At 45.1% G+C, this 11,758-nt stretch overlaps 1 protein-coding gene across 3 annotated transcripts in view; it reads left to right on the top strand.

Moving 5' to 3' along the window:
• Positions 1-6,580: 6,580 nt before the first annotated feature.
• The window catches only part of SHTN1 (shootin 1), a 73,847-nt gene continuing 68,669 nt past the window's right edge, over positions 6,581-11,758 (top strand). The window contains exon 1 of one of the 3 annotated variants that reach the window (XM_081005250.1): positions 6,581-6,686. In XM_081005250.1, coding sequence (XP_080861376.1) covers positions 6,629-6,686 — 58 coding nt within the window. In that variant the 5' untranslated portion in view covers positions 6,581-6,628. Of the gene's footprint in view, positions 6,687-7,201; positions 7,294-11,431; positions 11,452-11,758 lie in introns of those variants that run through there. The other 2 variants (XM_081005251.1, XM_081005252.1) reach the window with 2 other exon arrangements.

The following is an 11,758-nucleotide window of genomic DNA, read 5'->3' as shown; positions in this document are numbered from 1 at the left end:
TTCTTATGTAACTTCTAGGAGAAGCAGCTATTCTAGAAGCCTCTTGTGACACCCGCCATTCATAGCTGTACATTTCACAGACGGTATCGTTAATTGCATCGGAACAATGTGTTTTAAAAACATTACATTATCTGTTTATTCTGGGCTTTCCCCCCTAATTTATCTTCTCATCAAGGTTGTAATTTCTTTGCCTAGACAGGCAAAATCCGCCAGAGTGGGAGTGGCCGGCTTGCGAAAAATCATGTTAATGCTGCTAATCAAATAGTAAAGTTTAAAAGGGATTCATCGTCATTAGATTCTGCTACTTTAATCATAGAAGGTATTTGGTTATGAATGTGTTTTGATTAGTTAGTTTTCAATGTGGATAGATATACAGCTGACACTTATTCTCATATATTATGCTAGAGCTATTATTTGGTCCTGGCTGATTTGATAGGAAATTTGCATCCGTTAGCAACTCTGTAATAATATATGAGAGCAAATATGGGCTGCATTTTAAACTTATTCATGATGTTAATTATAGACTCAATGGTTTATTGCCATTAATTCTTTATGGCATTTTGTATGAAGGTTTGTTTGTCTCTGCAATTATATTTCCTTACACCTACATAGATGCCTATGGGATTGACCTGCTATACAAATGATAAATGCTCTGCACTCATCCAACTTGTTGTGCAATGTCTCAAGTCCTGCACTTAGACCACCCCATGGACTGAATTAATACATGATACAGTTTGATGTCTGTTGGACCATTGGCCTCCATTAAGGTTTAAGTCAGATGATCTTTGGCAATAGGAGTTGTAGTCAAACATCTGGAAGGCACCACATACTGCTGAAACTTTGTGCAAAATATTTTAACTGTTACATACAAAACTGTCACATTTTCAGATGCTTTATTTGGGTGTCTTGGGTGACAGGCTGAGGAGTGTAGATGATGTAGAAAAAGAGAAAGAGAGTCTCATGACTTCTCTAGTAATCAGGGTATTTCAGTTTGTGTATTAAACTTTGGTTCTCTAGCTAGTATGCTGGAATAACACTACTACATGACAGTTCTTTCTTGGCTTATTAAATGATCTATGGCCCTTTAAATGTGTCTGAGAGTGGGGTTATTGGGTTGCTGTTATAGAATCATAGAATTGTAGAGCTGGGAGGGATCCGCAGGATCACCTAGTCCAACCCCTTGCAATCCAGGAATCTCAGCTAAAGCATCCAAGACAGTTGATCATCCAACCTCTGCTTAAAAACCTCAGACGAAGGAGAGCCCACCACCTCTCATGGGAGTCCAATCCCTTGTCAAACAACTCTTACTGTCAGAAAATCCTTCCTGCTGTTTAGTCACAATCTCCTTTCTTGAACTTGAAGCCATTGGTTCAGGTCCCACCCTTCAAAGCAGGAGAAAACAAGCTTGCTCCCAGGGGCGGAGAAAGGGGGGTGCGGTGGGTGCAGGCTGCCCCGGGTGTCACCACTGAGGGGGGGTGACAAAATGCCGGTCGGCACACACTGCGGGGCCTGCAGCGCACCTGAGCCACACGTCTCTCCTGGGAGAGATGCAGTGGCTTGGGCATGCGCAGGCTCTGTGCTGCCCAAACGGTCTGCCGGCTGCCTCCCCCCCAGCTGTAGGGCAGCTGAATGGGAGGAGGCAGGCAGACTCCGGAGGCTCTGCGGTATGCCCCGCCCCATGGGCAGATTGCCCTACCCTCGCCCCGCCCCTATGAGCGGCTTGCCCTGCCCCTGGGCACTCTGCCCCAGGCACCTGAGCGGCTTCCTCCACTGCTGCTTGCTCAATTTTCCATGTTTCAGTCCTTTAGATATTTGAAGATGACTATTGCATCTCCTCTCAGTCTCCTCTTTACCAGACTAAACATAACCAATTCTCTCAACTGTTCTTCATAAGGCTTGGTTTCCAGATCCTTGATCATCTTGTTCTTGTGTTATATATTTTGTGTTTTTATACTGGAAACGGCCCTGTGTTCTTCAGATGAAGGGCAGTATATAAAATTTAATAACAATAATAACAATAATAATTCAAACTACTCACATGTCCCTGATACAGTGTCAGTCCAGGGCATTATTGGGAAATAAAAACAGGTGGACCCAGCTGCTCAGAGTGCTGCCCACCACTGCTACCACCAGAGGGGCTCCACCCTCAAAGCTGGAGCTGATCTTGGAGAAAACTGGCTTAAGAGTGACAGAATACCAAAATGCAGAATGATACACATGTGGAAAGAAAAGGCAGCCTGAACCTTGCTTGTTGTCTCTCTCTTTAGTAATTTGGCTATGAAAACAAGTCCACTCAGGAAATCTAATGATTCTTGTACAAGGATGTGTGTGTGTGTAAGGGACACACAAATACCCATTTACATATAAATATATATTATGCTTCTTTCAACGGCCCGGAAGATACGTACATGTTATACTAATTCTGACATGGTAGAAACACAAGATCTGTGCTTATGCTGTGTAGAAGTATACATGAGCATTGCAAGTTGTGATTCATTTTAGAAATAATCTAGTTTTTGAACAAACAGGCAAGGGGGTGGCCTCTCTTCCACATTTCTGAACCACATTCCGCTCCACCACAGTAGTAAAATGAATATGTTAAAATGCAGATTATGCATTACTGTTCAAAAATTACCAGTCATAGAATAAATATGTTTTTGGCTAAGAACATATTTTAAAGCTGCAATCCTATATGCAGTTATGTGGGAATAAGCTCCATTGGATTCAGTAGAACTTACTTCTGAGTAGACATGCATAAGCTTGTGCTTTGAAACACCTCATAGATTGAATCACAGCCCTGTAATGCCTCTGAATGAAAAGAGACAGATACCATGCTGCTACATATTGATTCTTCAACAGACAGTGTTGTTTAAACATCATCAATTCAGTTTGTCTCCAGTGCTGAAGATCAATACAACAGATAACTCAGTAAAATGTGCTGCAAATTACTTTAACTCCTGTATATGAAGCTTGCCTTTTATTGCTGTTTGTTCCTCAATGTTTATTTTTTAAATGATTTTCTCCCTTAACTAGCGCAGTTTAGTATTCACACCTGCGGAATTACAGGCCTGAGAGGATTGTTTGTGCAATCTTTTCCAGTTCCTATTTGTTCTATATATGTGATCCATAGTGCAATGAGCACGTTTACTCAGATGCAAGTCCCACTCTTTTTAATAGGGCTTATTTCCCATGTAAGTGTGAAATATTGCAGCATGATGGTGTAATCCTATGCATGATTACCAAGAAGTAATCCTACTATGTTCAGTGGGCCTTACTCCCAGGTCTGAAAGTAAGCCTAAGTGCCTTTATGGACACCTACCTTGGAATAAGCCTCACTGAACATGATGGGACTTACAGATGTGAAAAGCAGTGTAAGCCCCATTAGGAAGAGAGCTGGATCCCTGAATCCTAGGCATATGACCCTTCATTTCCCTCTAAACCCTCTCCCGCTCTGTTAAATGGGGGTATTTCCCTAAATCAGAGGTTTGCAATGAATACAAGAAAGATAGTAAATCATTTTGCAAACTTGAAAAGATTGCTACACAAATGTGCAGCAGTGACAGCCTCTCCCCCAAGATGTTCTGCTCAATTAGTTACTGCTAAAATAATACTTAAATGGACAGACCTGGAAAAGTTCAGATGCCTTTGTGCCAGAACACGTAACAATTTGATGCTGTTGCCTAGTAGATTTTTTTAAAAAAAATCTTTATTGGAATTTGTAATGCTAGCTCTGTGGGTTGCTTTCATATGTTGACTAATTGGTAGTCTGCCGTTTCATCCTGAAGTTGTAAGATGTCATGCCACGAGCTGAATAGGTCATGACAAGTCATGATTTGACCTTCTGATGAGTCAGCCACTCAGTAATCTTGAATGCCTTTGCCTCTTATATGTGCCATATAGTATTTAACTTACTACCACCCCCTTCTTTTAAAAAAAGGCTGTATCTCACTAGTACATCTTAGAGTCTATCAGTAAACATCACCCCACCTTTACATCCCCCACCTATGATCCCCCTGAAGCAAGCACACACTGTTTTGTCCCATTAAGGCTACTTAAATCCCACTGAAGTCCTGAACAGCCCCAGTCAACCCTGCCCACCCCCATTTTTATGTTTGAGTAAAAATGCTTTGGATCAGACTTGGGCCTAAAACTTGCCAAAGTCCTGTATTAATTTCCCCCACAACCGGGAACATGGTGGCAGCTTCTTTTCCTGTGATAACGGGTGAGGAGGAAAAGATTTCTCTGAGCTTATTGTCTGCATAGAGGAGGGCTGGTTAATATATATAGCCTTTAATGTATGTTTGGTAGACCTGTAGGTGGTGTTTAGTGCAAAAGGTTTGCAATGAAATATGTCAGTTCATTTGTGTAAATCTACCATTTAAAATTCTTTTTTGCATTCCATACCTACAATATACATTACCATGATCTTATTTATGTCCTGTAATCAGTGCTTTTTTTCTTTAAAAATGTTTAGGGGTACTCTCATTTTTACTCAAGAAAATCACCATTTTATGGTTCAAATCAAGAAAAATAAATACAGTAAATGGAGAAAGTACAGTGGTACCTCGGGTTACATACGCTTCAGGTTACATACGCTTCAGGTTACAGACTCCGCTGACCCAGAAATAGTACCTTGGGTTAAGAACTTTGCTTCAGGATGAGAACAGAAATCGTTCTCTGGCGGCGCGGCGGCAGCGGGAGGCCCCATTAGCTAAAGTGGTGCTTCAGGTTAAGAACAGTTTCAGGTTAAGAACGGACCTCCAGAACGAATTAAGTACGTAACCAGAGGTACCACTGTACAAAGATTCACAAAATGCTTAGGGGTATGCGACCGTACCCATGTCCCCCGAGAAAAATGCACTGCCTATAATACACTACAAATTTTCATGTACAGCCAAGATGTTTGCAGGTTTATTTCGGGGTTATTGTTTAGTATTAAGTGATGGATATAAAAACCGGCCCAATACATGCTCTTTTGACCCTCGCCCACCATGGCTTATTTGTGCCAGCTGGGAGTGGGGAGTTGACTACACGTGTGTCCAGGGAGTGGTAGTGCGACCATTTTCTGCTTGTTTGATATCTCAATGGCTTTTGATACTGTTGACCATGTTATCCTCCCTTTTATTTGTTTTCCAGTGGTTCCATTCCTATGTACAGTGGTGCCTCGCAAGACGAAAAGAATCCGTTCTGGGAGTCTCTTCGTCTAGCGGTTTTTTCGTCTTGCGAAGCAAGCCCATTGACGGATTAGCGGATTAGCGGCTTTTAGAGGCTTTTAGAGGCTTTTAGCAGCTTATCAGCTTATCGGATAAGCAGATAAGCGGCTTGGCGACTTAGAAAAAGAGGGGGAAAAGGGAAAAAAAAAACCAGGAACTCGCAAGACATTTTCGTCTTGCGAAGCAAGCCCATAGCAGATTCGTTTTGCGAGGCACCTCCAAAACGGAAAACTCTTTCGTCTAGCGAGTTTTCCGTCTTGCGAGGCATTCGTCTTGCGGGGCACCACTGTATGGGGCCAGGTTCAACACATTGGGTGGGGCTATGTGCATATCTCCTGTATGCTGGCCATCGTTTGTGGGTAGGTGGAATGAGGTATCATGTTGATGACAACCAGGTCTGCTTCTCTGTTATATCTAAATGGGTAGAGGCCATAGCTCATTTGAACTGATGCTTGGATGCAGTGGTGTGCTGGATGGAGCCCACAGGTGAGATGGACTCCTGATAAGATGAATACTTTGTAGGTAAGTGGTTCCCAGGTTTGAGGGGTGCCTGTTATCAACTTAGATTGATATTCCAACTATATGCTTTCCTGATCAGGGATAGCTTGGCTACTGTGACTCGTGCTGATAACAATCTCATGAAAAACTTATGCACTTAATGTGGGGCTTCCCTTGAGGTTGCCTGGAAGCTGTAGCTAGTGCAGAACACAGCTGCTGCTAGTTAGTTGAGTACCTGGGCATGCACATACAGTCATACCTCTTCTTGCGAACGCTTCATGTTGCGTTTTTTCAGGTTAAAAACGTGGGAAATGCGTCGCTCTGATTACGGACTTTTCGGGATGTGAACAGCACCCTGGAACGGATCGTGTCTTTTCCTTTGAAATGATAGCAAGATTTCACCACACACTGTGTCCATGAACTCCCTGCCCTTCCTTTGTTTAACTGGGCTCATTCAATTTCATTCCACTGGGACCTTGCAACCACCACTGGGAACAGTGCGTGGCAAATATTTTGCAAGGAATGTAAAAGATGAAAGCTCATTCATTCCCAAAACAGGAGTAATGGCGAGGATAGAGCCATAACAGAAATGGTCTGGGCATGATCACTACATGTCCATGACTTGTTTGTTGTTTTACGGGAAGCAAACTTTCTCTCTCGCTTCCTTAAAAAAAAACAAAACAAAAAAAAAAATCTGGCTTCCCTCCTGCCCTATACGAACGGGGCGAAAGCGGCCGCCAGAAGGCCGGGCATGTGCAAAAGCGGCAGCAGCGGCAGCCGCTCGAGGGCTCTGCCCGAGCGCACGCGGCCAGCCTCTCCGCCCCTCTCGGCGCTCGCAGGTGAAAGCGGCGCCTGCCTGACGCGCTCGGGCGGCGTTTCCGGGTGCCGAGCCAGACGCTCTCGGGCGGCCCGGCAGCATGAGCGGCTCCGAGGCGGCGAGGCAGCTGGAGCTGCTCGGCGGCCTCAAAGACCAAGGTAAGCCGCGCAGGACGAGGGCGAGGACCGGGGGGCCCACTGCACCGGCCGGCCGCTCCTCCTGCAGCGCCTGGGCGCGAAGCCGCAAGAGGCTCGGGGAGCGGCTGGCGCGCCGCTGCCAAAACAAAAAGCACCCGGGCGACCTGAGCGGCGCTTTGGCCGCCCGCCTAGCGAGGACCCCCTCTGTGGGCGGAAGGTCGCGCCGCGCTGCGCTGCCCTGGACCAGGGACGCCCCGCCGCCCAGTGTCAAAGGCAGCAGCCAGACGGCGAGACGCAGGGTGGCGGGGCCGAGGGGAGGGGACGCCGCACGGGCGCGCGCGCTCCTCGCTCGTGCGCTCCGGCAACCGAATCCGCCCCGCAGTGGAGCTGGGAGGGAAATGGGTCCCCCTCCGCGGGGAAGCGCTTGCTAATAGGGCTGGCGTCCCTGAACCCCGAGGCCTGGAGGCAGCTCTTCCACCCGCTACACACACACACGCACGCACGCACACACACACACACACACACACACACACACACACCCCCCCCCCCGGATTCGGAATATTTCCCGTTTGCCTCCTTGTTTCTCCCTGCAGGAAAATGTTGGCAATCCCCTCTCCTCGGTTGCCGGGTAAATCGGGCGGGTTTGATTATTTAATCGGCTTGCGCCACCTCCTCCCATCGGCTGCAAAGGCTTATTGTTTTCTTATCCACCTGGCGCTGCAAGAGGAAAAGACGATTTGTGGGTTTGGGCGCAAGGGGTGATGAAATCCGTGGCACGTGCCTGGCTTTGTACGTCCCCTCCCCCTTACGAAAGAGCCTTATTCCCCAAAGTGAAACAATCCCTTTTTCCCAGTTGGAAGGGTTCCAAGAAAACAGCGTTCGCCTGGTGTTTTTACCTTCCCCGCAGCAAAGCGCAAAATGATTCAGACTAGGGAGTCTCCCCACTAATTGAGCAGAGAGCTGATGCTCATATAGGAAGGTAACTTTTAAATACATGCCTGCTGCCGGTTAAAAATTAACTAAAGGAAGCATGGAGTAGTGGTTATAGTACTAGGCTAAGATTAGGGAATCCCAAATTTCTAAATCCCCATTCAGTGATGAAACTCATGGGGTGGCTGAATGCCAGCTAATGCTCTTGCTGCATGAGCTACCTCACAGGGTTGTTGTGAGAATAAAAGAAGGGAACTGCACATGGGCGTAGCCAGGATTTTTGTTGGGGGGGGGCAGGACTTTTTTCTGGCAGGCCAGAACCTCAGTTTGCTATGTATTTTTATTGATTTAGGGGAGCAGCTGCCCCTCCCTGCCCCCCTTGGCTATGCCCATAGAATTATATGAGGTCCTTGGAGAAAGGGGAAGGTTTAAAATATATATCATCTAGTAGAATTGGGTGGTGGTCAGCTTGCATCCCTGCTTCTTCCATCTATTCTTCCATTGCCTATTCAGGCAGTGTCAGCTCTAGTTTTCAGCTTGTTTTAAACTTCAAGCCATGTTACCAGCCCCCTGTCAGTTCTGTACATGCTGATGGCACACCCTGGGCAGCTTGTGGCATCTGAAGGTTTTTGGTGTTGGCATTTGACCTCATAGGGAGTCAGACTGTTGGCCCATCTAGTTCAGTACTGACTACTGTGGTTGACAGCAGCTCTCCAAGGTTGCAGACATTTAAAATCACACAATTTTATATTTTGTGTAGAGCGAAGTTTTACCTGCTGTCACATTTCCTACTGCCCTCCCCCTTCTGCTGTCCATGCATCTGGGGAAAGTTTGAAAAGGGAAGCCGTGCATGTCTACAGAATGGTCATTCAGAACATGGTTGCAAATCATGAGGCGAAAGAGCAGGCTTGCCTTTTCAGGCATTCCCCAGTGTACGGATATCACAAGGTGAGGCTCACAGGGCATATGTGGGTGCCTGCTCTCCCACTCAATGCAGTGATAATAGAATGTGTGAACAGAGTTACTGTTCTAGGCCAAATTGACGTCACAGGTTTGAAATACAGTGGTACCTCTTGTTACGAACTTAATGCGTTCTGGAGGTCTGTTCTTAACCTGAAACTGTTCTTAACCTGAGGTAGCACTTTAGCGAATGGGGCCTCCTGCTGCCGCCGCTGCCACCGCCCGTCTATTCTCATCCTGAGGTAGAGTTCTTAACCCGAGGTACTACTTCCGGGTTAGCGGAGTCTGTAACCCAAAGTGTTTGCAACCTGAGGTACCACTGTACTATGATACCACTTTGAACAGTCAGGATTTCCCACAAAGAGTTATGGGAGCTACAGTTTGTTAAGGAGAGCCCTCTTCCCCTCATGGAACAACCATTCTCAGAATTCTACGGGAAGAGGGATTGTTAAACCACTCTGGAATTGTAGTTCTGGGAGGGCAGGAGGAGCCTGCTAACAACAGCTCTCACAATTCTTTGAGGGAAGCCATGAATGTTTAAGGTGGTATCATAATGTGTCAAATGAATAGTGTGAATGTGGCCCTAAGGTACAGTGGTACCTCTGGTTACAAACTTAATTCGTTCCAGAGGGCTGTTCTTAACCTGAAACTGTTCTTAACCTGAGGTACCAATTTAGGTAAATGGGGCCTCCTGCCGCCGCTGCACTGCTACCGCACAATTTCTGTTCTTATCCTGTGGCAAAGTTCTTAACCCGAGGTACTACTTCCAGGTTAGCGGAGTCTGTAATCCGAAGTGTTTGTAACCCGAGGTACCACTGTATAGGGAGTGGCAGGAAAACATTATCAAACACTTGCTGCATTACAGTATTTTACACTTACCAGAGAATCTCAGTTGAGGAAATCATAACCAGGATAGAATATGGAAAACCTACCCTCCCTTTAAACTTTGGAGTCATCCAATGTCCCCTCCAGCCATTATCACATATTTCTACATGTTCACACATCAGCTGCCCACATTTACTGCTGACATGCAACCCCTGAATATTGGTTTTTCCATTTTTATTTTTTTTAAAAGACAGTTGTGAATATAGAAGTAGCCAAGTATCTAGCCGCCTTTTGTGTGCTGGATACTTCTGACTGTTGTTTTTGACTGGATACTTCTGACTATTAGAGTTTAGTTCCCAGGTCCTTTTGATTTCAGGGAGATGGAGGATGCGAGTCATAAATTCATGGAGAATAAATTAATGGTTGATAGAAGATAAACCACAGGCTATTTGTCTCAATGACTATTTGGAACGTTCATGTTCAGAGACAGTATGTCACTGGCATACCATGAATGAGCAGCACGCTGGTGGTAAATAAACCAGGAAACCTTGACTTTCTATTGCATATGAACCATGGTTTGTTGCTTCCTATCTATACACTAAACTGTGGTCTGCTGCAGGCTTATGGAAGTTTGTGTTTTAGGGAGCAACAAACCACAATCTGTGATTTTGACATAATTATGAACACAAAGCTTCCTGATTTGTGCACACTGCTTTTACTAGGAGGAGCAAAGTGAGAGCATTTGAGCAGTTAGTGTCAACATGCTGCCTGTTCAGGCAAATCAAAGCCTGACTGCTGATATGGGAATACCTAAATGGCATGGACACTAGTAGCTGCCTTTGCTAGCATTATAGGACAGTGTAGGCCAAGCCTACCCAGATGCTTAGAAAGTTGATGCTGTTTTAATATTATAACTTTTGTATGCTTTTAAGTGTGGTTATATTTTTGTTTTGTTTTATCTTTTTGTAAACTGTTTGACTTTTTTGTTTTGTTTTTTACAATAAAGCAGTGTATACGTGTAAATAAATAAATAAGATTAGCCCTTGTTTCCCCCCGTAAAGAAATGTCTTGTTTCTGGTGGGCCTCCTAGTACTTATTTGATTGCTGGGATTCTTACAAAGAATGTTAGACTAGTTAAAGCTGAATCTAACTGTGCGTGGCAACTTATTGTGTAAACAACAGTATATTTGGATCAGTTAACCCAGATTACTTTGTGCGTGCCCCAGCAGATCCTGCATAGGCACTTAATGCTTCATAAATTTAAAACACAGATGAATGAGACCTTGTGGATTCTAGGCCTCACAAGGCTGAAGCTACCTTACTCCTTTTTTAAAAAAACAAAGACCTAAAAGGCTATTTGTACTCTAGGCACAGACTCCTAGGCATGTCTTCTCAGAAGTCAACCCCATTGAATTCAAGGGGATTTAACGGGGTGGCGCTGTGGTTTAAACCACAGAGCCTAGGGCTTGCCAATCAGAAAGTCGGTGGTTCGAATCCCTGTGACGGGGTGAGCTCCCGTTGCTCGGTCCCTGCTCCTGCCAACCTAGCAGTTCGAAAGCACGTCAAAGTGCAAGTAGATAAATAGGAACCGCTCCGGCGGGAAGGTAAACGGCGTTTCTGTGTGCTGCTCTGGTTCGCCAGAAGTGGCTTAGTCATGCTGCCCACATGACCTGGAAGCTGTATGCCGGCTTCCTCAGCCAATAAAGCAAGATGAGCGCCGCAGCCCCAGAATCGTCTGTGACTGGACTTAACGGTCAGGGGTCCCTTTACCTTTTTAATTCTAAGAATCTGCATAGGCTTGCAGCCTGAGTCCGTGAAGTCTAGCACTTCTGTTAGCCTTTTATACTTCCAGAACTTCTGACTTTTCGCCTCACACTAAGGTTACCTTTATAAATACTTTAGAAAGTGCATCAATAATTAATAGATGTTCTGAGCGTGTTGCAGACGAGACATTGTCAGAAGGAACAGTTTAAAGCTGGGCAGAAGACATGGTACAGGAATCGTCTTGGGCTCGGTGACAACTGGTTAATCTTTCATGGAAAATGTCTCCACATAATTTGCTAAGCAGCAGGTTAAAGTCTGACTCACTTTTTTATATAAAAGCAGATCACAGAGTGATACCCAGTTGTATGTCGTGATCAGAGTAGACCCACAGAAATCAATTGACAAGTCCAAGTCGGGCATCACTCATTGGGTTCATAGTGCCTCTATAGGGCTAGATTTACACATGCCTGGCAAATACTTTTCTATTCTTTAAACATCTTTTAAAAATGTTATCTCAATATTATTTAATTTAGGCTCTTCTAAACTGATAGGGATTACCTGGTTTTAGGTTGTGTCTGGGTGTTTTTGCTCCTTTTGTATGATGAAATTATTTG

The sequence above is a fragment of the Podarcis pityusensis genome (genome assembly GCF_964106645.2).
Source record: "Podarcis pityusensis genome assembly, chromosome: 5".
In the NCBI taxonomy this organism is placed as follows: Eukaryota; Metazoa; Chordata; class Lepidosauria; order Squamata; family Lacertidae; genus Podarcis; species Podarcis pityusensis.
The sequence above is the reverse complement of the archived record's forward strand: the minus strand, read 5'-3'. Positions and strand labels throughout refer to the sequence as shown.